We start from the raw sequence: 27166 nt of genomic DNA, 5'->3' as shown, positions 1-27166 counted from the left end.
GTACATAGGAGAAGTATTATAGTAGTTATATTCTTGTACATAGGGGGCAGTATTATAGTAGTTATATTCTTGTACATAGGAGCAGTATTATATTAGTTATATTCTTGTACATAAGGGCATTATTATAGTAGTTATATTCTTGTACATAAGGGCAGTATTATAGTAGTTATATTCTTGTACATAGGCGCAGTAATATAGTAGTTATATTCTTGTACATAGGAGCAGTATTATAGTAGTTATATTCTTGTACATAGGGGCAGTATTATAGTAGTTATATTCTTGTACATAAGGGCAGTATTATAGTAGTTATATTCTTGTACATAGGCGCAGTAATATAGGAGTTATATTCTTGTACATAGGGGGCAGTATTATAGTAGTTATATTCTTGTACATAAGGGCAGTATTATAGTAGTTATATTCTTGTACATAGGCGCAGTAATATAGTAGTTATATTCTTGTACATAGGAGCAGTATTATAGTAGTTATACTCTTGTACATAGAAGTATTATAGTAGTTATATTCTTGTACATAGGGGCAGTATTATAGTAGTTATATTCTTGTACATAGGGGGCAGTATTCTAGTAGTTATATTCTTGTACACAGGAGCAGTATAATAGTAGTTATATTCCTGTACATAGGAGCAGTATTATAGTAGTTATATTCTTGTACATAGCGGCAGTATTATAGTAGCTATATCCTTGTACATAGGGGCAGTATAATAGTAGTTATATTCCTGTACATAGGAGCAGTATTATAGTAGTTATATTCTTGTACATAGCGGCAGTATTATAGTAGCTATATCCTTGTACATAGGGGCAGTATTATAGTAGTTGTATTCTTGTACATAGGAGCAGTATTATAGTAGTTATAGTCTTGTACATAGGGGCAGTATTATAGTAGTTATATTCCTGTACATAGGGGCAGTATTATAGTAGCTATATTCTTGTACATAGGGGCAGTATTATAGTAGTTATATTCTTGTACATAGGGGCTGTATTATAGTAGCTATATTCTTGTACATAGGGGCAGTATTATAGTAGCTATATTCTTGTACATAGGGGGCAGTATTATAGTTGTTATATTCTTGTACATAGGGGTCAGTATTATAGCAGTTATATTCTTGTACATAGGGGGCAGTATTATAGTAGTTATATTCTTGTATCTAGGAGCAGTATTATAGTAGTTATATTCTTGTATCTAGGAGCAGTATTATAGTAGTTATATTCTTGTACATAGCGGCAGTATTATAGTAGCTATATCCTTGTACATAGGGGCAGTATTATAGTAGTTGTATTCTTGTACATAGGAGCAGTATTATAGTAGTTATAGTCTTGTACATAGGGGCAGTATTATAGTAGTTATATTCCTGTACATAGGGGCAGTATTATAGTAGCTATATTCTTGTACATAGGGGCAGTATTATAGTAGTTATATTCTTGTACATAGGGGCTGTATTATAGTAGTTATATTCCTGTACATAGGAGCAGTATTATAGTAGTTATATTCTTGTACATAGGGGGCAGTATTATAGTAGTTATATTCTTGTACATAGCAGTATTATAGTAGTTATATTCTTGTACATAGGGGCAGTATTATAGAAGTTATATTCTTGTGCATACAATGTAACCTCCTGTACATCCTACTTTGTTTCTCTATGAAGTTTCTCAGTCCTCTCGAGCAGTAAATGTTTTGTTTTCTATATATGAGCAGTATATACCCGGTGTCACATCTGCATCGAGCACTGACCTGATTCCCAGCATTGTACGGCGACCACTTGTAGCAGCTTCGTGGTCTCGCGTCGCCCCGGGATCTGATCTCGGCTCCCCCACTTGTCCACGCTCAGGCACAAGTGCCCCTCTATTCTGTAGATGTTATAAACAGGGCATTAATATTCCCATCAGCAGTCCGGGGGTCTAGTTATTTCGGTGTTGGCCCTGACAACTGTTCCCATGGCTGTAAATCATCTTTAATCATCTCACGACCCCCCTCGGCCAACAAGAGCAGAAGAGGAAGAATGAGTCGAGTATTAACCAGTTGTATAACAGACTCTGAACATGAATGGCTGCCATGTTAGCCCATGGGTCACCGCTGATGGGGGGCTTTTTTGGGAAGCTGCGGGTGGATGGGTTCGGTAATTATCCCGTACAGTCTGTTAATAGTTAATATTGTTCACATTCCGGTCAGGTAACAGAGCGACAGGCGACAAGAATCCACAGCATATGAAACCAGGACGCTGTTATTGTGGAACCACTGTATAAAAACCCAGAAATATTCAGGTTTGTTTTTATTACTGTTGGGAAACCATCAGTAAGGAGGTAAAGATGGGAGGCTCGAGTTCTGAGGATTTGGTGGAATATAAAAAGTTTATCATTCTAGAAATAAAAAGTTCTCAAAGTTTCTAAAACTCTTCCGGACGATTTATTATTTCATTTGCTCCTTTTTTATTCTAGTGTTCGACAGATTCGTCAAATGTGACGTCTTAAAGTCGCAAAATTTGACGTAAATGTATTGAAAGTTTGCCCAGCAGGCGCCTCGCAGGGACTGGACGGGAGCAAGATATTTCTGGTGCCAATTTGTGAAACGCATGAGTAAAAAATAAAGGCAGGTTTTATTTTATGCAAAATTCATGAACCTCGTGCAGCAGCGCGGCCGCTTTGGTGCAAAAAATAAAGGCAACGAAAACGAGGAGGCAGAAAAAGAAAAGCAAACGTGAGTATTCAATTGCTTGGAGAGAGTGAAAGAAAACATCGCGGCTCCCAATCGTATCCAGTAAGTCTGCAGATCAGTGCAGACAATGCTCTGCGAGATCGCGCTACCGGTTTGCTCTTCCCCTTGAGAAAGCGTCCAGTGTGAGTGCGAAACGCGCGTCGGGGGTCGCCTTCTGGATTTGACCACTGCGCACCACCTGGTAAGTTGCCCGCATTAACTATATATGCACCCACTGTGGCTGTAGTGACATTTTTTATGGGCTAAACTTACCGCCATTGCCGGTAACACTACACTGCTTTTCGCAGGATCACCCTCCTTTATAGTTTATGTGCCTATTCTGGCTGTATTACTTACTGCTAAACATCATTACATGTGCTAGTGTGGCTATGGCTTTGCTGGTGTACAGTCTTCTATTCCCCCTTTCCTAGTCTGTCCCGTTTGCGTCTCATGATTTTTGCAATTTTGCTATTTACATGATACCTGTCTGTGCATGTGCTAAATAAAGTTTGTACTTTTTTACTTATTATATTTGAATCCATTACTCCTTTGTTCTCTTTGTCTCAATTATGTATGGAGTGGAATTTTCATTGTAATGGCAGTTTATGTATCCAGGTTACCGTCTCTTTTTTCATATAGAGTACTGGGCGTCTTTTTGTATCTGTTTGCTACAATGTATCAGTGCAAACAATGCTCTGCGAGATCCCAATGCCGGTTTGCTACAATGTATCAGTGCAGACAATGCTCTGCGAGATCTCGCTGCTGGTTTGCTATAATGTATCAGTGCAGACAATGCTCTGCGAGATCTCGCTGCCGGTTTGCTATAATGTATCAGTGCAGACAATGCTCTGCGAGATCTCGCTGCTGGTTTGCTATAATGTATCAGTGCAGACAATGCTCTGCGAGATCTCGCTGCCGGTTTGCTATAATGTATCAGTGCAGACAATGCTCTGCGAGATCTCGCTGCCGGTTTGCTATAATGTATCAGTGCAGACAATGCTCTGCGAGATACCAATGCCGGTTTGCTACAATGTATCAGTGCAGACATGCTCTGCGAGATCTCGCTGCTGGTTTGCTACAATGTATCAGTGCAGACAATGCTTTGCGAGATCTCAATGCCGGTTGGCTACAATGTACCAGGCGGGGGGGTCCAGATACAATTGTATCCCCTTAGCTTAGAGCAGATACATATGTGGATGAAAAAAGAATGTCATCATTAATTGACAGCAAGGAGAGCTTTACACCAGTGACGAGCTGAAGCAAATTCCATGAGAGAGCTCTAGAGGCGACACATCCGGAGCAGCGAGGACTCCGGCCCCAGAACCCACTCGAGGGCGATATGGCCCGTGTGTCAGCGTTTTATTTTTCTCATACATGGATCCATTTATAGTCTGTGCGTCATCCATTCTCATCTCTAAGCTTCTTCGACCCACAACTGCGCAAAACACTGCTGCGGCCGAACACTGCGCTCGGATTCAGCTCCTTAAGTAATGAATGGAGCAGCCGTCTGGGATGGGAAGCGCCGCTCCGTACTGATGGGGATAGAAGTGCCAAAGTCTGTCCACTCCGGTGAACAGACCCCCACCATCCACAAGTCATCTATTCTGTGTGTGGGCAATTTAGGGGTCCTCCAGTGACCCAGAACAATACGAGCCGGGGGGGGGGGTGTCAAGATTCCTGCGAGTTGTCATTTTGCAAATGCCATAGAATCTGAAGATCACAGACATGGACAGCGAGGCCTCTGCATTAAAGCTTCCGCATGTGAAGGAACACCCGTCTAAACGAATATGCACAGTAGCGCCACAATGAAGTGAAGCCCCTTTTTTAGACCCTTTCACTGAAATGGTGGGAGGACAGTCCCCCTTCATGGTATCTACATTTTTTTTTTAGCAAATAGTTTACTACATTGCCCAAACTATATTTTGCGTATTTACAACAATGAAAAAAAATAAATCATACAACAGCCGGGGGGCGCTGGTGAAGAGGTAAGAAAGGAGTAGAGCGCGGCCCCCGATCTCACTAGGATCTCAGATTAGTGTTCTCCCAAGATAAAAAAACAAAACACTATAGGCCCAACATTTGCCCCAGCTGAGTGTTTGTTACTAGTGATGAGCGCCCATGTTGTCAGAGTATCTCAGTGTGCTAGACTAATATGATTCGTGGCTGTTAGGCAGTCACAACACAGGCAGGGATGCCCAGCAGCCGTGTGACATGCAGCCGCAGGGACTAGAATATATTACTCGAGCACGCCTGAGAACCAGACACGTTCGCTCATCACTACTTGTTACATTTGCATCCGCTCTACACAATCCTTCATGTATAAATCCATCAGCACAAATCCCTGCCGCCCCGATGTGTTCGTTACAATGTATCAGTCTGGATTTCAGATGATTGATCTCACTGACGATTGTCTACGATTGGGCATTACTACCGTAGTAGACAAACTGTGAGAAATTTCTCAATGGATTTGCAGAATCCCAACACTCCTGATTAGTAAACCCTATGCGATATGACTGTGGCACCACAACCATAGGCTATAGCATTATATATGTTGCAGGGGACCAGGGCTTCAGACCCCAGTTGCAAGAAAATACACCGCTCTAAGTGTGCTGCTTTTCATGTGTTTTCAGACTGAGCAACAACTCTGCATCCATCCAACGCTCTGCAAGACCACCGTGTAAGTCATAGCTGGTCCTGAGACACCCCCAGCGATTGGAAGTGAATTATATATAATTGTATTATAATTACACTGTAAAGGTCCAAGCCATTGTCTGTAAGCAGAGATATGGAAAACGGTGAACAGCAATACACAGCAATACAGTCGATTGGAAGTTTGCAGAACTTTTCACTATTTCCATCTTCGCTAATACGTTCCATTGGTGATAACTTGCCCTTCGCTGAGACCCCTAAAGAGACCCCCCCTCAGACAGGTGTAGGTGTGACAGCAGCAGCCCAGACTACCCTCAGCCGCTTTGTTTGCATTTTTCTCTCCTGTCCCTGAGCGTCGCCATCTCCGCACCAAGGACCAATAAAAGCAGCACAAGGACCTCGAGGGGGTAAAGGAGAACTAGAATATTTTTTTATTCACTTTACAAAGGTGGCGATATTAACCTGCCATTAACTTCAGATATAGACAAATATACTGTACATTATTCCGGAGGTTACTGGGCGCACTGCAGCCTGAAGAGAACGCAACTTTGTGAAAAAAACAAAACTTTCTGCAGTTATATTTTTTTGCTTCATTTAAAAGAAAAAAAAAAAAAAAAAAAAAGAATAAAAATTAAATATTTTAATAGCCAAAAATTATATAGCGAAAGTCTCATCCAGCTGCATATTGATCGGCAACTAAACCATAAAATTGGTTGGCGCAGCGGTGGTCGCCATTTTTCCCCCCCCCCTCTATATTAGTCCGCTTAGTGATCGCTTTATGAAATGTTTTTCAGCTTTCTTTCATAGACTCGCTGAGTGCTTTGCGTCAAAAATCATCAGTGGAAAATATAAAACCGCACGCCACCGCTACCATGGAACATATAATTCTCCTGTCTATTTTGTAAAACCCACAAGGAAGGGGTAAAGGAAAAAAAATAAAAAGATATGGAAGGTGGCAATGCAGTCCAGCACATAAAGCATCTCTGGATGTTGTGTGGCAAGTTATTGAGAAGACCCCAGAGAACAGGGAGGGCGGGTGGGATTCTCAGAAAGGCAGACACGGTTATAGGAACATTCAGTTTGCTTGCGCTCAGTCCCGGTCCTGACGCCGCCGCCATTTTCCGCACACAGTCTGCACAGTGACAGATGGGCACCTTTGAGCAAAACGTCCACCATACGGGGTAAGTTATTCTTCTTCACTTTCATTCCCAAGGTCGGCGTCTGAATCTCCATCAACTTTGTCCACATTCATCTCTTCCGGATCCTCCTCTTCAGATTCCTCTGTCTCCGCTTCCTCGTCACCTTCTTCCCAGTTCTCCTAAAAGAAAAAAAATAATCTGGCTGTTACTTCATTTATATAGTAATAGAACAGAAAACTGCACTTACTGAATTCACCACCAGGTGTCACTGCTGCAAACTGAACGGTAGCACAACATTGCCACCTAGTGGTTAAAATATAGAACTGCACAATATAGATTTCACCTAGAAAATCAGAATGTCCCCACAAAACTTAGTTTAACTCCTCAATGTCACTTGTTGAACCTTAAATGGTTATTGTATAATGTTTATTAAAAGTCCTCTCCGTTAAAGAACTAAGGGAATTTTAATTCTATACTTTATTGATCACTACCTAGGTTACCGCCACCGCAGCAATTAGTCAGTGGTAGCTGACCGCTATCATCGTCTGGTACTTACATCAGAGTCTATGTTGTGATCCTCATCACCGGACTCCTCGCCTGACGATTCTGCAAGAAAAAAAACTTGATCTTTAATCCCAGGGCAAAAAGAAAGGAACATTAAGATTAGAAATGGGAACCTCGCCCCCCAAATATGCAGGTTGCACACAGAGGACCCCCTTTAATAATTGCTTGCACCATAAAAGCAGATTTAACTAAAAACGGAAAAATCAGAGTCCTCACACCTAAGTCCGACCAATAATAATCGACAGCTGCTGCCCCGTAGTCACTAACGTAACGCTGCCGGGAGGGGATCTCTGCGATCAAGCTTTATCAGATGACAAAGTTCTACAACTTTTAATAAAACTTTGTCACCATATCTGCCTGCTGTTTGTGACCATTTTTATGCCCATCCAGAGGCTGCACACCTGTACAGACCTATGCTGTGCGCAGCTGAGGGTCTGTTACAGTCTGAACACCCCTCTCCACCATTCTGATGCTTTGCTACATTTTATCAGGCTGTATAGTCCAGGAGGGAAGATTACACATGTAGCAAACTAACTTGACACAAGCAAAAAATAAGTGTCACATGTTCTATGTTAAAGGGGTCCTCCGAAGTGCACACGTGAGCAGTTAAGTGTTCAGTTCCCACCTTCTTCGTACACCACCTTGGCCTCCTGATTGGCCTTTATCCTCTGCGAGATCTCAACTGCTGACACCTGGTGGAAAGACAAGAGTATTGCAACGTAAGGAAGAGGCAGCTTGTAGGATCAAGCGCCGCCGCAGCCCAATCCCAGGGACTTAATCCTGTGCCCCCCACCCGCTGCAGACTGCACTCAGACAGCCAAGAGACCACATCACTGCACGTCAGGCGAGATGCGAAACCGTTCTCTTCATGTCATCACAGGCAGGAGTTCTGCAGAGGAGCCCCCGAAACCTGCGGACCCCCAGCTCTCAATGTTTTGTATGTTTCCTCTTTTTAAAGAGCCATAACCTTGTTACTCCAGGTGCCTGTATCTGTAAAAGGACTTGTTCTTTGTGGGACGAGTTATAATTTTTTAACGCCACTATTTATAGTAGCACAAAATGTGCTGAAACCAGAAAAAAAAAAAAAAAAAAAAAAAAAAAAAGATTGCAAATAAAAACAAATAGACGATTCTTGGTCAGTATGAAAACGGTAGCACCAAACTTAGCAAAAAAAAAAAGAAAAACACTTTTTTTTGGTTCCGAGTCCTGTACGTTAAGGGTGTGTGCACACGCTGCGGAATCTGCTGCGGATTGATCCACGCGGATTTTCAAAATCCGCAGCTAAATCCACAGGTCAAAAGACCTGCGGTTTATCCTGCAGTTTTTCCCTGCGGTTTATCATCTCCACAATGGAGGAGATGGTAGACTGCTGCGGAATCCGCAGAAAGAATTGACATGTCAATTCTTTCTGCGGTTTAGAAACCGCGGAAAATTCCGCAGCATCTGCACTGCGGTTTCTATTTCCCATAGGGAATAATGGTACTGTACACCGCAGCAAAAACTGCTACGGATCCGCAAGGCCAAATCCGCTGCGGAACCGCAGCAGAATCCGCAGCGTGTGCACACACCCTAATACCCCTGATTTAGTGACTGCCTGCAGCACTGAAGGGGTTAAACACTCAGGTGCAGGCTGTACGGTGCCCCACCTCCCCCCCCCCCCGGCCATGATATAGATAGCTATATCATGGAGCATGAAAGACCAGAGAAAACTATTACTTTGTTACCAGCCATTTCAGAGTGGACAGTAGTGCCCCTCATTAAGGACAGATCCTCGTGGCCCCCCCACCCCAGAGGCTTCTCTTATAACCCGGCTCTTGGGGTCCGTGCCCTGTGAGCAGCCACCCCGGGAGCGCTGACCTGTGTGATGAGCAGGTAAAGCTTCCCGCTCAGACGTGACATCTTCTGCAGGGTCTTCACCCGCATCTCCATCAGCTGATACAGGGCGCCCAACTGCGGCACCAAATCCGGCAGCTGCAAGAAAGCAGAGATGTCAGGACCAGCGGGGAAAAGAAGAAAATCACAGATCCAGCGGCCACCAGGAGGCGCCAAACTTACCGTGGACAGGTAGGAGGCGTGATGCACCAGGACAGCCTTCAGCCAGCGCACCATCAGTATGGCACTGCAGAAAGAAGAGGACGGCGTCAGAGCAGAGGCATAAAGAAGTCAGAGCACCACAGCTGCGCAGAGTATTTCAGGAGAGGTGTGTGCTGATCATGTGGATGGAGCAGGATACACAGCAGCACAGAGTATTTCAGGAGTGGTGTGTGCTGATCATGTGGATGGAGCAGGATGCACAGCAGCACAGAGTATTTCAGGAGAGGTGTGTGCTGATCATGTGGATGAAGCAGGATTCACCGCATTTCAGGAGATGTGTGTGCTGATCGTGTGGCTGAAGCAGGATGCACAGCATTTCAGGAGATGTGTGTGCTGATCGTGTGGATGGAGTAGGATGCACAGCAGCACAGAGTATTTCAGGAGAGGTGTGTGCTGATCATGTGGATGGAGCAGGATGCACAGCAGCACAGAGTATTTCAGGAGGTATGTGCCGATCGTGTGGATGAAGCAGGATGCACAGCATTTCAGGAGATGTGTGTGCTGATCGTGTGGATGGAGTAGGATGCACAGCAGCACAGAGTATTTCAGGAGAGGTGTGTGCTGATCGTGTGGATGGAGCAGGATGCACAGCAGCACAGAGTATTTCAGGAGAGGTGTGTGCTGATCGTGTGGATGGAGCAGGATGCACAGCAGCACAGAGTATTTCAGGAGGTATGTGCCGATCGTGTGGATGAAGCAGGATGCACAGCATTTCAGGAGATGTGTGTGCTGATCGTGTGGCTGAAGCAGGATGCACAGCATTTCAGGAGATGTGTGTGCTGACCGTGTGGCTGAAGCAGGATGCACAGCATTTCAAGAGATGTGTGTGCTGATCGTGTGGATGGAGTAGGATGCACATCAGCACAGAGTATTTCAGGAGAGGTGTGTGCCGATCGTGTGGATGGAGCAGGATGCACAGCAGCACAGTATTTCAGGAGAGGTGTGTGCTGATCGTGTGGATGGAGCAGGATGCACAGCAGCACAGTATTTCAGGAGGTATGTGCCGATCGTGTGGCTGAAGCAGGATGCACAGCATTTCAGGAGATGTGTGTGCTGATCGTGTGGATGGAGTAGGATGCACATCAGCACAGAGTATTTCAGGAGAGGTGTGTGCCGATCGTGTGGATGGAGCAGGATGCACAGCAGCACAGTATTTCAGGAGAGGTGTGCGCTGATCGTGTGGATGGAGCAGGATGCACAGCAGCACAGAGTATTTCAGGAGGTATGTGCCGATCGTGTGGATGAAGCAGGATGCACAGCATTTCAGGAGATGTGTGTGCTGATCGTGTGGATAGAGTAGGATGCACAGCAGCACAGAGTATTTCAGGAGAGGTGTGTGCCGATCGTGTGGATGGAGCAGGATGCACAGCAGCACAGAGTATTTCAGGAGAGGTGTGTGCTGATCGTGTGGATGGAGCAGGGTGCTCTGCAGCAGAGTGTATTTCAGGAGAGGTGTGTGCTGATCGTGTGGATGGAGCAGGGTGCTCTGCAGCACAGAGTATTTCAGGAGAGGTGTGCTGATCGTGTGGATGGAGCAGGATGCACAGCAGCAGAGTATTTCAAGAGAGGTGTGTGCTGATCGTGTGGATGGAGCAGGATGCACAGCAGCACAGAGTATTTCAGGAGAGGTGTGTGCCGATCGGGTTCATGGAGCAGGATGGGTGAGTCTACTCACTTGTTAGGGTGTCCTTGTAATCTTTTTGTGAGCTAAAAAACAAAACAAAAAAAACCCCCATTAGAACACAAACTCACTCTGCTCATTTCCCTGCACTGATACATTGTAGCAAATTATCAGGAGAGATGTGTGTGTCTCCTGTCAGGTCCTAGAGCAGGTCTTTAAGGGGTCGTCTCTAGAGTTGAGCGATACCGTCCGATACTTCAAAGTATCGGATCGGAATGGATCGGCCGATCTTAAAATAAAGTATCGGTATCGCCGATTCCGATACCGGAAGTCCCATTCAAGTCTATGGGACTTCCGGTATCGGAATAAGAAAAATCCTGTTTTTCCCTTGTACAGCCTCTCTGGGGTCTGTGCCGGCCTGCCGGGGGGGCTGTGCCGGCCTGCCGGGGGGGCTGTGCCGGCCTGCCGGGGGGGCTGTGCCGGCCTGCCGGGGGGGCTGTGCAGGCATCGTCCGATGGGACTACAAGTCCCATCGGGCGATGCCTGCTACCATGACAGTGATTGACACATTAGCCAATGATGGGACAGTAGTAGTCCCATCATCCGGCTAATGTGTTGAATGAAAAAAAAAAAAAAAAAAAAAAAAAATTACATGCTACATACATACAACATGCATACTACATACATGCTACATTCATACTACATACATGCTACATTCATACTACATATATACTACATGCAACATACATACTACATACTACATGCATGCAACATGCATACTACATGCTACATACATACTACATATATACTACATGCATGCAACATGCATACTACATGCTACATACATACTACATGCTACATACATACTACATATATGCTACATGCATACTACATACATACTGCATGCTACATACATACTACATATATACTACATGCATGCTACATACATACTACATGCATGCTACATACATACTACATGCATGCTACATACATACTACATGCATGCTACATACATACTACATGCATGCTACATACATACTACATGCATGCTACATACATACTACATACATACTACATACATACTACATGCATGCTACATACATACTACATACATACTGCATGCTACATGCATGCTACATACATACTACATACATACCACATATATACTACATACAATACATTCATACAATACATACATAGACATACAGTACATATAACAGAGTAACATACTTACCAATACTTGTCACATTGTTCCCCGAAGCCATTGTCTTTTACGGAATAAATATTAACATAACAAACCACAAAAATACTCACCCACGATCCGAAGCAGTCCACGAGTGTGTCCCACGACGATCTTGGGTAGAGAACTGCAGCATCAGCTGTTGCTGCCGTTCTCTACGGGCTGCAGGAATCCAATGACGGAAGGTAGGTATCCTTCCGCACTGTATTCCTCCGCCACTTAAAAAAAAAAAAAAAAGTCCCTAGTCTCACTTTATGCCATTGCTGTGTGGGAAATTCCCACGCAGCAATGGCATAAAGTGAGACTAGGGACTTTTTTTTTTTTTTTTTTAAGTGGCGGAGGAATACAGTGCGGAAGGATACCTACCTTCCGTCATTGGATTCCTGCAGCCCGTAGAGAACGGCAGCAACAGCTGATGCTGCAGTTCTCTACCCAAATTCGTCGTGGGACACACTCGTGGACTGCTTCGGATCGTGGGTGAGTATTTTTGTGGTTTGTTATGTTAATATTTATTCCGTAAAAGACAATGGCTTCGGGGAACAATGTGACAAGTATTGGTAAGTATGTTACTCTATGTTATATGTACATATTGTATGAATGTATTGTATGTAGTATATATGTGGTATGTATGTAGCATGTAGTATGTATGTAGTATGTATGTAGCATGCATGTAGTATATATGTAGTATGTATGTAGCATGCATGTAGTATATATGTAGTATATATGTAGCATGCATGTAGTATATATGTAGTATGTATGTAGTATATATGTAGTATGTATGTAGTATATATGTAGTATGTATGTAGTATATATGTAGTATGTATGTAGTATGTATGTAGTATATATGTAGTATGTATGTAGCATGTATGTAGCATGTAGTATGTATGTAGCATGCATGTAGTATATATATAGTATGTATGTAGCATGTAGTATGTATGTAGCATCATGTAGTATGTATGTAGTATGTATGTAGTATGTATGTAGTATGTATGTAGTATGTATGTATGTAGTATATATGTAGTATGTATGTAGTATATATGTAGTATATATGTAGTATGTATGTAGTATATATGTAGTATATATGTAGTATGTATGTAGTATGTATGTAGTATGTATGTAGTATATATGTAGTATGTATGTAGCATGTATGTAGCATGTAGTATGTATGTAGCATGCATGTAGTATATATATAGTATGTATGTAGCATGTAGTATGTATGTAGCATCATGTAGTATGTATGTAGTATGTATGTAGTATGTATGTAGTATGTATGTAGTATGTATGTAGTATGTATGTAGTATGTATGTAGTATGTATGTATGTAGTATATATGTAGTATGTATGTGGTATGTATGTGGCATGCATGTAGTATTTTTTTTTTTTTTTTTTTTTAACATTTAACACATTAGCCGGATGATGGGATACTGTCCCATCATTGGCTAATGTGTCAATCACTGTCATGGTAGCAGGCATCGCCAGATGGGACTTGTAGTCCCATCGGACGATGCTTGCACAGACCCCCGGACATCAGCACAGCCCCCCGGCAGGCCGGCACAGCCCCCCACAGGGTGCACAGACCACCGGCAGGCCGGCACAGACCCCCGGCAGGCCGGTACAGACCCCGGGCAGTCCACACAGCCCCCCGGCAGGCCGGCAGAGACCCCCGGCAGGCCCGAAATGACGGCGCATCATGATGCGCACACACCGCGCATCATGATGACGTCAGGCTGTCAATCAACTTTGAACTTCCGATTCCGACTTCCGATATTGAAAAAATATCGGAAGTCGGTATCGGAATTCCGATACAGCAAGTATCGGCCGATACCCGATACTTGCGGTATCGGAATGCTCAACACTAGTCGTCTCACAAAAAAAAAAAAAAAAAAAAAAAAAAAAAAAAAAAAAAAAAGGTGCATTTGAATAGATTTTAGAACAACATTATAACGTCGTTTCCCCCCCCCCCCCCCACACACACACAGCATAACGGCCCCTCCCCCCCACACACACAGCATAACGCCCCCCCACACACACACAGCATAACGCCCCCCCCACACACAGCATAACGCCCCCCCCACACACAGCATAACGCCCCCCCCCACACACAGCATAACGCCCCCCCCCACACACAGCATAACGCCCCCCCCCACACACAGCATAACGCCCCCCCCCCACACACAGCATAACGCCCCCCCCCCACACACAGCATAACGCCCCCCCCCCACACACAGCATAACGCCCCCCCCCCCACACACAGCATAACGCCCCCCCCCCACACACAGCATAACGCCCCCCCCCCACACACAGCATAACGCCCCCCCCCCACACACAGCATAACGCCCCCCCCCCACACACAGCATAACGCCCCCCCCCACACACAGCATAACGCCCCCCCCACACACAGCATAACGCCCCCCCCCCACACACAGCATAACGCCCCCCCCCCACACACAGCATAACGCCCCCCCCCCACACACAGCATAACGCCCCCCCCCCACACACAGCATAACGCCCCCCCCCCACACACAGCATAACGCCCCCCCCCACACACAGCATAACGCCCCCCCCCCACACACAGCATAACGCCCCCCCCCCACACACAGCATAACGCCCCCCCCCCACACACAGCATAACGGCCTCCCCCCCCACACACACACAGCATAACGGCCTCCCCCCCCACACACACACAGCATAACGGCCTCCCCCCCACACACACACACACAGCATAACGGCCTCCCCCCCACACACACACACACAGCATAACGGCCTCCCCCCCACACATACACACACACAGCATAACGGCCTCCCCCCCACACACACACACAGCATAACGGCCTCCCCCCCCACACACACACACAGCATAACGGCCTCCCCCCCACACACACACACAGCATAACGGCCTCCCCCCCACACACACACACAGCATAACGGCCTCCCCCCCACACACACACACAGCATAACGGCCTCCCCCCCACACACACACAGCATAACGGCCTCCCCCCCACACACACACAGCATAACGGCCTCCCCCCCACACACACACACAGCATAACTGCCTCCCCCCCCCCACACACACACAGCATAACTGCCTCCCCCCCCACACACACACAGCATAACTGCCTCCCCCCCCCACACACACACAGCATAACTGCCTCCCCCCCCCCCACACACACACAGCATAACTGCCTCCCCCCCCCACACACACACACAGCATAACTGCCTCCCCCCCCACACACACACAGCATAACTGCCTCCCCCCCACACACACACAGCATAACTGCCTCCCCCCCACACACACACAGCATAACTGCCTCCCCCCCCACACACACACACACACAGCATAACGGCCTCCCCCCCACACACACAGCATAACGGCCTCCCCCCCACACACACAGCATAACGGCCTCCCCCACACACACACAGCATAACGGCCTCCCCCACACACACACACACACACACACAGCATAACGGCCTCCCCCCACACACACACACACACACAGCATAACGGCCTCCCCCCCACACACACACACACAGCATAACGGCCTCCCCCCCACACACAGCATAACGGCCTCCCCCCCACACACACACACAGCATGACGGCCCCCACACACACACACACACACAGCATGATGGCCCCACACACACACACACACACATCATGACGGCCCCCCACACACACACAGCATGACGGCCCCCCACACACACACAGCATGACGGCCCCCCACACACACACAGCATGACGGCCCCCCACACACACACACCCCCACAGCATAACGGCTACCCCTTCAGGAGCTGAGCTACGATCGCAGCTGTTAGAGATCGACAGCGGCATTCACACGGCGCAGTTACTGGCTCCCGTTGATGACCCACTGTGTTGGGGACAATGGGCTACCATGACAGCCGGAAATCTGGTTAAGACCCCTGTCACTGCCATCTTGGTTCCTCCTCAGGGGACAGATAAAAGAAAATTGGGTACGGACCAGGGAAGGGGAGGAAAAGCACAAACAGATACTGTATTTGTCAATCAGCTGGAGACGCAGGAATGGGGCCAGAGACCACTGGCCATTTCTGGTATTGCAGCGGCACAGAGCCCGAGCATCGCTGTCCGGTTACATCCTAGCACATGTCCTCACCTCATGCACCAGTGGGATGATGGAGGACACCGGGATCCTGGACACCGTCTTCTTGATCATCGAGTCGTTCTTCGTCTGGAAAACTTTCTGCAAACACAAAGAAGGAGCGACATAAGCACCTGTGCCAGTGAGGAGTCACCCGGTCGCGCTCTGCCCCATCCTTACATTCAAGATGTTGCAGTCGTTGCTCTCCAGACCCTGGACGAGGAGCACCGAGAAGCTGTCCGTCTGCGGGAGGCCACTTCTGGAGGGGAGTTTAGGAAGGTCGATGTCCATAGCACCAAGTCTGTCCTCAATGCTAATCTGCAAGAAATAAGGTGAAGGGTATGGAGAATTCCTCCAAGACGCAGGACTGGTGAAGACCCAACCCTGGAGACCGCTGCACACAAACATGCACAGCTCCGCTCAGACAGCCAAGAGGAGCGTCGTCACGAGTCCGACACAAGCGAAACCAGACTGAGATCATCACAGCGAGAGCCGGAGTGTGCACGGGAAAACCGACTGCACCAGCAGAATAGTGAGTGCAGCTCTGGGGTATAAAACAGGATCAGTAATGTAATGTACACAGTGACTGCACCAGCAGAATAGTGAGTGCAGCTCTGGGGTATAAAACAGGATCAGTAATGTAATGTATGTACACAGTGACTGCACCAGCAGAATAGTGAGTGCAGCTCTGGAGTAAAATACAGGATGTAACTCAGGATCAGTAATGTAATGTATGTAACAGTGACTGCACCAGCAGAATAGTGAATGCAGCTCTGGAGTATAATACAGAAGGATGGATGCAACTTCACTTACTACACATGGTGTATTATTGTAAATCAAACATGGCGTTCACTAGTGGACATACATATGGGGGACACTTTTGCAGTGCAGTGGGCTTGTGAGGACATACAGTCAGGAGTGATCTAATGGGTGTAGTAGTACAATTTCATAAGCCTTTCGAGGATTAATGATTCCTTATGAAGCAGCTCACCTCCTTATCACCAGGTTTCCTTTTTCCTTCCCGCCTGTCAGATTTGGAAGCCACGGCCGTCGTGGTGGCGCTGTGACCTGGAATTCCAGGGACGAGTACGGTGGTCTCTGCTGGTTTGACAACTGGAGTTTTCACCTGTTAAGAGCAGATGATCACTTTATATAATCGCCCCAGAGGACTCCTGGTATGCGAAACGAGCACAACCTGCGAGCTTCATCACTAAAGTGGCCATGAGTCTTTCCAATTCTGCCTTGCCGTCGTCAACCTAAGCATGAGGTGGACTACAAGTGCCAGAAGCCCGTTTCCGATGCAGACTAAGCTCAGACAGCCAAGAGAGGACACATCACTGCAATTCAGGTAAGATGCGAAACCGTTCTCTACAGATCATCACAGCCAGTCTGCACAGAGCAGCATCGCAGGAGGTGTAAAAGCCCTGAAATTCAAGCTACTGCTCCCTGTTATCAGCCACCCCAAGCAGTAGGAAGTGTAAACAAAGGACAGGTGGAATCTACTGCGGCAAAGAGCTAGTCTGGAGTACAGACCACGATGCAGGGACCGGCCGGGGGTCTCCTGCGAGAACACAGCCATAATGTATCTCGGGGACATGGGATCGCGTCAGACGGTGTCACCCTCTCACCTTGGTCACAGTCATCTCTTTCCGGAGCGTTAGTGTCTTCTGGATGTCTCGGACTAAACATACATGCGGCTCGTCAGTCTTAAGGACCTATATAAAAAAAAAAACCAGGAAAGTTACAACAGAGATCAGGAGGCGATGACCAGCACGGCACAGAATTATCGGGGGTCCGAGCTCGGCGACCACCCAACTGGGCTGAAACGTCAATTAATTCTAGTTACAATCAGGTGCTGAGGAACTTATTACAATGTATCAGTTCCATAAAATTAGAGATATTTCCACTTCATTAGCGGATAGTCGAAGCGATTGTTTTTCCACCACTTATTACTTTGTGTGCCATAATTTTGGTGCACTCTCATAAATCCCCCCCTTGTCACTCCATTCACTTGTCACACACTGTAGAAAATTGCTGAAATTTCCGCTACACAATGATGAAGACCTGGACGGGATCTTTAAGCCCCCTGCATGACGTACCACTTTTTCAATCAGCGGCTGCATGGTGCTGCCGTAATAGAGCACCACAGACTGCCGGTCCGGGCAGAACCCGGCGGCGTGGATGGGCACCGGCTTTGGCGTGGATTCCTCATCATTGCCTGGCGTCGCTATCTGTACTGTGCAAGTCGGAGCGAGGGGCTTCTTGTGGGTGCTAGAAAGGGATATAAAAAATATATATATATATATATATATATATATATATATATATATATATATATATATATATATATATATATATATATATATTTTTACAACAACACAAAACTCTAGGTACAGAGGAGGGACGGGCAGCGCTCAGACACAGCCAAGGAAATGTCGTCTTCACATATGACTCAGCCAATGGAAACCACATATTGGGAGTATCATCACTGCAGCTGCCAGAGAAACCCACCAGGGTGGGTGGGGGCAAAAGGGGCAAGAAGCACACGGGTAACATTCAACCTCCCCAGTGCTTCCAACCAGCAGGAAAGGCTCAGAGGACGAGGAGACGAAGGACGACACTGCACCGATAAGAACAGCCGCTAAAGCACCGAATACATCACTCACCCATTCAATGTGTGTTCAAATAAGTGCAACTGTCCATCCCTGGAAACAACGGCCAACTTCACCGGCTGCAACGATAAGACCGAGCACGTGATATATACCAGAGAAATCCGTAGGGGCAGCATTATAGTAGTCATATTCTTGTACATAGTGGGCAGTATTATAGTAGTTATATTCTTGTACATAGGAGCAGTATTATAGTAGTTATATTCTTGTACATAGGGGCAGTATTATAGTAGTTATATTCTTGTACATAGGAGCAGTATTATAGTAGTTATATTCTTGTATATAGGGGCAGTATTATAGTAGTTATATTCTTGTATATAGGGGAAGTATTACAGTAGTTACATTCTTGTACGAGCAGTATTATAGTAGTTCTATTCTTGTACATAGGAGCAGTATTATAGTAGTTCTATTCTTGTACATAGGGGCAGTATTATAGCAGTTATATTCTTGTACATAGGGGCAGTATTATAGCAGTTATATTCTTGTACATAGGGGCAGTATTATAGTAGTTATATTCTTGTACATAGGAGCAGTATTATAGTAGTTATATTCTTGTACATAGGGGGCAGTATTATAGTAGTTATATTCTTGTACATAGGGGCAGTATTATAGTAGTTATATTCTTGTACATAGGAGCAGTATTATAGTAGTTATATTCTTGTACATAGGGGCAGTATTATAGTAGTTATATTCTTGTACATAGGGGCAGTATTATAGGAGTTCTATTCTTGTACATAGGGGGCAGTATTATAGCAGTTATATTCTTGTACATAGGAGCAGTATTATAGGAGTTATATTCTAGTACATAGGGGGTAGTATTATAGGAGTGATATTCTTGTACACAGGAGGCAGTGATATCACATATAGGGTCATTAGTAGAACAGATGTCCTATATAGCAGTACAGACTGGTGGGACACGGGAGATCAGCAGACCACAGTTAGATCTGCCTACTCAGTAGCGCCCACAGATGTTTTGTCATCGTAATAGACAGGGCGACAGCCCTGAGGAGGCAGATAGAGACTCTCCAGCTCTGGACTGAGTGTTATGAAGCAGAGATCTTACCATTTCTTTGCTGTTTGACGGTGCTAGGTCTACAGAGACAGGAGATTCTGTGAGTGTGAAGGAGAGGACAGCACTCTTCTCTCTCTTTTCGGTCCGGATTTGCCTAAAAGAATTGAAAAAAGTGATAATAGGACCAAATATATGGGGGGCATTTCTAATTGCACATTTCTGCTTGCTGTGAAGGATTGTAGAAACTGAAAGAAAAAGAGCGCAATAGGGTCTTACCCGAGAAAACAAAGATATAAGACAATGATTTATACTCACCCTCTGCAGGAGAGTATCAGGCATAAAGGAACAAAGGTCAGCTTGCTGCACATCCAAATGACCACGCCGTGGCCATAAATCTTCAGATTCAAGCAGGGAATTTTTATGGAATAAACGTGCGCTACCAGACCATCACTCCTCACAAGATATGTCATATCATCCCCTGAGGAAGAAGTTTTTAACTTTGAAACGCGTAGGGAAATAAATGTATTAACCACACAACTTGTGAGGAGTGATGGTCTGGTAGCGCACGTTTATTCCATAAAAATTCCCTGCTTGAATCTGCTGTGAAGGATTGAAACCTTCTTGCTTCTCATCCTGGTTTGCTACAATTACATGTAAGTGTGACATCAGGGGGGGCGTCCTCTGCCTCTGTGTTGTTTTGTTTGCTGCAATGTATCAGTGCAGTTCGGGCTCTTTAGTGCAGAGAGGATTGGAGGAAGCAGCAGTGCAGTTCAGGCTTTCATTCACCGACAGCAAGCAAAGATCTTGAAACTGTCACGTATGAAACTTACCATACACTTATTAACCGGTCGTGAATGGAGCCGGACAAGAAGTAGAGGCCAGTGGTGTCGGGGGAAGCACGAGGGTCTGCCGATGTTCGGACTGGTATGAACATGAGAGAGGTGACCGCTGCAGAATGACCTGTAAATTGCTGAAAAGAAGAAACGTATTAGACAAGGACCGGACTGCAACGTCGAGGCTTTTAGGGCGCAGTAAGATGATCGCCAGGCACAGACAACATGGAGGCCATACATCCACAGTGATTGCAGAAGAGGGTTTGCTTGGCCATGACCGTATTGTGCTTTTTAGCTTACATAACCATTACCGAAAGCAGCCATCATCGTGTGTCTGCCGAGCCTCGTCCCCCACCACCACATCTGACGCAGACACGTACCCTGGTGACTTCTTTGGTTTCCAGATCCCACAGTTTGATCGTCCGTCCCGCAGACAGCAACATTTTCCCGTCTGGGCTGATACACAAGCTGCTGACACTGCCGTTGTCGCCTTTCCATTTGCTTTGGATAGTGGGAAAAGAAGAAACGAGAGGGCGGTCAGTAAATCCTGCTGGATGGATTGTGGCGGTGTGCAGCGAGGGGCGGCAGGAGGGAAGGTGGCGGCGGTGGGTGGGATGGACTCGCTCAGACAGCCAAGAGGATGTAGCTTCATTTCTATTCAGAATAGAGCGAAACCATTGTTGGTGTCATCACAGGAAGCTTTGCCCACAGCGCTGGATTATCGTGTGCTGTGCACCGGGCTGGCATTTATGGTGCGTCCCATACGACACGGGGATGGGAGCACGAGTCACCTTGCTCCGAGTGCCCAAGAATGAGTGCAAAGCAGGAGCACCACCATATGCCACAGTGCCCGTTCATGGAAGACATGCGAGTCCACGGAAACTTCCAAGAAATCCTGTAAACACCTGAGCGGGATTGTTGGATGCAGTAAGAGCCCATCATGGTGGCGGCCATCCGTGTGCGCCCCACGATCCAGAGTCTCGCTCACCAGTTTACTTTGTAGGTCTGTGTGTTCCATTCCACAATGTGTTTGTCTTCTGAACAACTGTACAAGCAACCGTTCTCCTGATGCCACCGGATGCAGTTCACTCTCCTGTCATGGCCGCCCACCTGTAACCAGGAGTGAAAGGGTTAGTCAGATTTTAGGAAAAAAAAAAAAAAAAATTATATATATATCTATCTATCTATCTATCTATCTATCTATCTATATATATATATATATATCTATCTATCTGAAGCAGAGGTCAGCACCATCTATATACACACACAGGCCAGAGACAAAAGATGGCACCATATCCACACACAGGCCAGAGACCGAGGATGATGGCGCCTTGTACACACACCGAGGATGATGGCGCCTTGTACACACACACAGGCCAGAGACTGAGGATGATGGCGCCTTGTACACACACACAGGCCAGAGACTGAGGATGATGGCGCCTTGTACACAAACACAGGCCAGAGACTGAGGATGATGGCGCCTTGTACACAAACACAGGCCAGAGACTGAGGATGATGGCGCCTTGTACACAAACACAGGCCAGAGACTGAGGATGATGGCGCCTTGTACACAAACACAGGCCAGAGACTGAGGATGATGGCGCCTTGTACACAAACACAGGCCAGAGACTGAGGATGATGGCGCCTAGTACACACACACAGGCCAGAGACTGAGGATGATGGCGCCTAGTACACACACCAACCAGAGACTGAGGATGATGGCGCCCTGTACACACACAGGCCAGAAACCGAGGATGATGGCACCTTGCAAACACACAAACACCAGCCAGAAACTGAGGATGATGGCACCTTGCAAACACACACACTGGTCAGAGCCCAAGGACGGCACCTTGTGTACACACACCAGTGAGCCTGAATGCACAGGCGGCGCTGCCCTGCGGCATTTCCTATACGATGCACTCACCAGTTTGCTCTGTAATTCCCCTTTGACGATACTGTATAACAATATGGTGCCGGTGGCTGTGCCGATGGTGAGGAGGTCGTACTGTACATCTTTATCTATCGCTTCTGATTTCCTTCGTTTTTTCTGATGTGCTTCCTGGGAAGAAGTAAAAACCCCAAAAGATCAGCCATGTAAACATGTGATACCCAATGTCAAGATCCAGCCGCACACCATCCTGTAGCGGCCACTACCTTGAGGGCCATCAGTGAGCTCATACACAACCCGTCGTGCACTGGGGAGGTAATAGCCTGCGCTGCCGTGTACGTCGCCCCCCTACATAACACACAGCCTCTCTGTGCCCGTCACATCCTTCCGAGAGCGACAGGTGGATTCGCTTATCAGCACTCAGTGTGAATATTGGCGCAGTGTTAGGCAGCCGTCATGACAAGTCATCGGGGGCCAGTTAGTGTTGTGGGCTTAGCAGTCTACCTCTTAGTCACACGGAGCTCAGCGATTGGCTGCAGCGGTCACTTTTTACACGTGACATCACCAGTGCAGCCACATTGTGTTATTTAGGTCACCATATGAGGCTTCCCACACTTCCCTGGCCCCGGAACTATTTTCCCTTACGCTCTCTGATCTGATTGTCTCCTATGCTGGCTATTTCTCTTTGTATTGCTCACCATCATGATTTCACCTCCAGCTCATTTTCTTTTTTTCTTGCATTATCTATAGATTATTACATTTTGTGGCATCTTTTTGCCTTCGCCCTCTGGGGGACATCATTCCATCAATACATGTCTTAGCTGGGGTCGTCTTCTACACTTGGCTTGGTATATGTATAAGGACCATTATAACGCTGCTTGTTTAATTGTTGGACCCAACTAACTGCATGTGTTTTCCTATTTTGACTCTGGGAACGCCCGGTCTCGATCACTCATATTATACCATGTGATATTGGAAATTTTGCATGTTTCCCATTGGCATCATTGTTCTTCGCAGACGTGGAATATTCTCAGGGACAGTTCCTCTTTTTCTGCTTAGACATTAAGGGGGATATTTTAACCCCATTTATTCTATTGTCAATGTGTGTACTGCCTGTCTATATGATTCATGTGGGTACCAGGGAGGATTCATGTCTTTAATCTGTGGGTGTTTTTCTTGCCATCAATAAACATTACTTATTATTCTTCATTCGGGTGAGCACTATTTTATGCATGGACCTTTTTCTCGTTCTGCTGCTATCTTTATAAATGGACATCCCCTGTAAGTGTTGTCACGTAACGACTGTATGATACACGGTCTGGTCTGCTGGGACGGTGACGACCTCCAGAAACACTCGATGGGGATTTTATGCACGATTGGATCTCCAGTCTTAACTTTATAAAGTTCAGCAGCTTCGTAGTAAGCGCGTTTCACTTCTTCGTAAGATCTCTGCTTGATGTCAGTGATTGGAGAAAACCATGTTTCCCTCAAGATCCAATACTGTCACTGACAGGAGGGACACGACTGTAGCAGAAGAGGAGCAGCCACTAATTGTCACAGTGTTACTGTCTGTAATGCAGGGGATGTAATTTGCCCAACGGTCCCTTCCTGAATGTGCGGACCCCAATAAGATACTTACCCCACATTCCCACACCAGTCACCCCCACAGACATTATGCCCCCCTTCCTCTACAATCATTACCAGTCACCCAGCAGCGTCGCCCCATTACTGATCATCCAGCGTCACCTTCCTGGCGATGATGCACATGGGGACGTTTCACAGCAGATTGTGACAGCTCCATCCTGACAGCGGCAGAGCGCAAACCTAAATCAGTGCTCAGTAACCAGCATCCGACAGTCCTACAGGGGTCCCCATCACCCCACAACCCGGTGCTACGAGGATTACTCCCATTTAGACGTAGCTACAGAACGGGATAAGCTGCTGATCTGCGGGGGTCCGACCACTGATCCCAGACTAGACATGTGAACCTCCGCTCTTACCGCCAGTCCAATAAAGGAGGAATAGAGCGGTGGACGGCACATCCGTCCTCGGGAGAGACCCCTTCTTCAGTTCAGTGGGAGACCTATTCTTCGGATCAAGTTAACCTCAATGCCATGGAGGGCTGACCAAGTCTAAAGATTAACCCTTCAGTTATGAAGCACTGCAGCCCCCCAGTCTGTGCTTTCCTCAGTATTGCCGCTCACTGACATTTTCCCGGGAAGTTTTCACAACTTTTTAGTTAAAAGAGTTATAAAACTTCTATAATTAATTCTCTTAAGGAACGGTCAGACGCGACAGAGCAACAGACCACCAATGCCAGCACAGTGCCCCCTAGAACAAGATTTTCAGGTGATCTGTGCCGTACACACAAGTGATCACGGCTGCGGATCACCGCCGCGCCCGCCCCCCCCCCATGATCAAGACCATAAGTTCATGATCGCCACTGTGTACCCCGTAATCAGGGCTGTATGTTGCTGCTGTCCTTCCATGATTTACTTCCACGTACCATCACCCCCACATTACACACGATCAGAGCATACATTCGTGTTTGCTCCCGCAACCGGGGGCCGGACGTCGCCGCCGTGCAACCCCCTCCCGCAACTGGGGGCCGGACTTCGCCGCCGTGCAACCCCCTCCCATGATCAAGACCATAAGTTCATGATCGCCACTGTGTCCCCCCATAATCAGGGCTGTAGGTTGCTGCTGTCCTTCCATGATTTACTTCCACGTACCATCACCCCCACATTACATACGACCAGAGCATACATTCGTGATTGCTGCCGCAACCGGGGCTGGATGACGCCGCCGTGCTCCCCCCTCCCGCAACCGGGGCTGGATGACGCCGCCGTGCTCCCCCCTCCCGCAACCGGGGCTGGATGACGCCGCCGTGCTCCCCCCTCCCGCAACCGGGGCTGGATGACGCCGCCGTGCTCCCCCCTCCCGCAACCGGGGCTGGATGACGCCGCCGTGCTCCCCCCCCCTCCCGCAACCGGGGCTGGATGACGCCACCGTGCTCCCCCCCCTCCCGCAACCGGGGCTGGATGACGCCGCCGTGCTCCCCCCCCCCCTCCCGCAACCGGGGCTGGATGACGCCGCCGTGCTCCCCCCCCCCTCCCGCAACCGGGGCTGGATGACGCCGCCGTGCTCCCCCCCCCCTCCCGCAACCGGGGCTGGATGACGCCGCCGTGCTCCCCCCCCCCCTCCCGCAACCGGGGCTGGATGACGCCGCCGTGCTCCCCCCCCCCCTCCCGCAACCGGGGCTGGATGACGCCGCCGTGCTCCCCCCCCCCCTCCCGCAACCGGGGCTGGATGACGCCGCCGTGCTCCCCCCCCCCCTCCCGCAACCGGGGCTGGATGACGCCGCCGTGCTCCCCCCCCCCCTCCCGCAACCGGGGCTGGATGACGCCGCCGTGCTCCCCCCCCCCCTCCCGCAACCGGGGCTGGATGACGCCGCCGTGCTCCCCCCCCCCCTCCCGCAACCGGGGCTGGATGACGCCGCCGTGCTCCCCCCCTCCCGCAACCGAGGCTGGATGACCCCGCCGTGCTCCCCCCCTCCCGCAACCGAGGCTGGATGACCCCGCCGTGCTCCCCCCCTGTAGTCCAGGGCTGGATGTCGCCGCCGTGCTCCACCCTCCCACAACCGAGGCTGGATGTCGTCGCCGTGCCCCCCCTGTAGTCGGGGGCTGGATGTCACCGCTGTGCGCCCCCCTCCCATAACCAGAGCTGGAAGTCGCCCCCTTGATGCCCACCACACACACAGGACGGGGCACTTGGGACAAGTGACAGAAAGTCGCCCACGTGACTCGTCCACTGCCCGCCGCCCACGCGTGTCCCGGGCCCCGCACGGATACCGCGTGTTACACACAGGTCCGGACCCCCCGCAGCCTCAGTCCCGGCTACTCACCTGGATCCCCCGGCTCGGCGCCCAGGCCAGACACGTACAGGTCGCACTGAGGTGCGCGGAGGGCACGTACTCTCTCCTCAGCCCTGCCCCCCGGGTGTCCCACACCTGTATCCGCCCGTCCACACCGGAGAGAGCGAGCAGGTCCCGGCTCTCGGGGGAGAAGGCGCATGGAGGGGGGAGCGGCTCGTACACGCCGCCTGCTGCCGCCATTGCTCCGCTCCGCTCGTAGCCACGTGTTTAAGGACGGAGCATGCGCACAGCGACCGAAGGAGGAGGTGCCCGAGCAGGCCGCGCCCCCGGCGTGACGTAAAGACGCCGGATCAGACGTTCGTCCAGACGCACGTAGCGTAAGAGCGCTAACACTATACTGACATTGTGTCCTCGGCTGAGGCAGCGGCCATATTCCCGGAGACCTATCTATTAACATTACTGGGCTGAATACTCCAACAGAATGGCGGCACTCAGCAGAGCACGCCGTGACATCCGCCTAGAATAAGGAAATGCCTGTCCAGCACGCTGCCGCCACCTCTGCTCAGCGGGGCAAAAGGTGGAGATGGCTCTGGGAACTACAAGTCCCAGCAGTTGTTCTCTGTGACCAAATCTATATTTTATATTGTGTCAGATAAAATATATAAAATGTAGTTTTTGTCTCCATTTTCTAACACTGGTAACTTTTTCCCCCCTGGTTGGAGCTGGGTATCGGGCAGTACTGGGACTGTTCCGGGTTCATGCG

At 48.2% G+C, this 27166-nt stretch overlaps 2 protein-coding genes and 4 non-coding genes across 7 annotated transcripts in view; all 6 read right to left on the bottom strand.

Moving 5' to 3' along the window:
• Positions 1-1904, bottom strand: part of TOGARAM2 (TOG array regulator of axonemal microtubules 2) — a 121632-nt gene extending 119728 nt beyond the window's left edge. Inside the window, exon 1 of one of the 2 annotated variants that reach the window (XM_073556348.1) lies at positions 1747-1904. The gene's annotated coding sequence lies outside the window, so the exon portion shown is untranslated. The remainder of the gene's footprint in view (positions 1-1746) is intronic. The other variant, XM_073556346.1, reaches the window with a different exon arrangement.
• A 3859-nt stretch (positions 1905-5763) lies between these two features.
• WDR43 (WD repeat domain 43) lies at positions 5764-26722 on the bottom strand. Its single transcript, XM_073556345.1, has 18 exons — positions 26434-26722; positions 22566-22700; positions 21630-21751; positions 21022-21142; positions 20639-20778; positions 19860-19962; positions 18794-18858; positions 18227-18398; positions 17756-17842; positions 17119-17253; positions 16308-16445; positions 16143-16229; positions 10828-10859; positions 9114-9177; positions 8916-9029; positions 7684-7750; positions 7051-7100; positions 5764-6673 (listed from the first exon to the last, which is right to left on the bottom strand). The coding sequence occupies exons 1-18, from the start codon at positions 26641-26643 to the stop codon at positions 6542-6544; spliced, it is 1974 nt and encodes a 657-aa protein (XP_073412446.1). The 5' UTR covers positions 26644-26722; the 3' UTR covers positions 5764-6541.
• On the bottom strand, positions 16544-16616 carry LOC141060172 (small nucleolar RNA SNORD53/SNORD92). Its single transcript, XR_012222668.1, has one exon. It is a non-coding gene; the product is annotated as a small nucleolar RNA SNORD53/SNORD92 (small nucleolar RNA).
• On the bottom strand, positions 17435-17514 carry LOC141060175 (small nucleolar RNA SNORD53/SNORD92). The gene has a single exon (XR_012222670.1). It is a non-coding gene; the product is annotated as a small nucleolar RNA SNORD53/SNORD92 (small nucleolar RNA).
• LOC141060176 (small nucleolar RNA SNORD53/SNORD92) lies at positions 18538-18621 on the bottom strand. The gene has a single exon (XR_012222671.1). It is a non-coding gene; the product is annotated as a small nucleolar RNA SNORD53/SNORD92 (small nucleolar RNA).
• LOC141060173 (small nucleolar RNA SNORD53/SNORD92) lies at positions 21262-21339 on the bottom strand. The gene has a single exon (XR_012222669.1). It is a non-coding gene; the product is annotated as a small nucleolar RNA SNORD53/SNORD92 (small nucleolar RNA).
• Positions 26723-27166: the final 444 nt, after the last annotated feature.

Source organism: Dendrobates tinctorius, unplaced genomic scaffold (genome assembly GCF_039654945.1).
Source record: "Dendrobates tinctorius isolate UK_male_01 unplaced genomic scaffold, ASM3965494v1 ptg000232l, whole genome shotgun sequence".
Taxonomy (NCBI): domain Eukaryota; kingdom Metazoa; phylum Chordata; class Amphibia; order Anura; family Dendrobatidae; genus Dendrobates; species Dendrobates tinctorius.
This window is presented reverse-complemented; position numbering and strand designations above follow the sequence as displayed.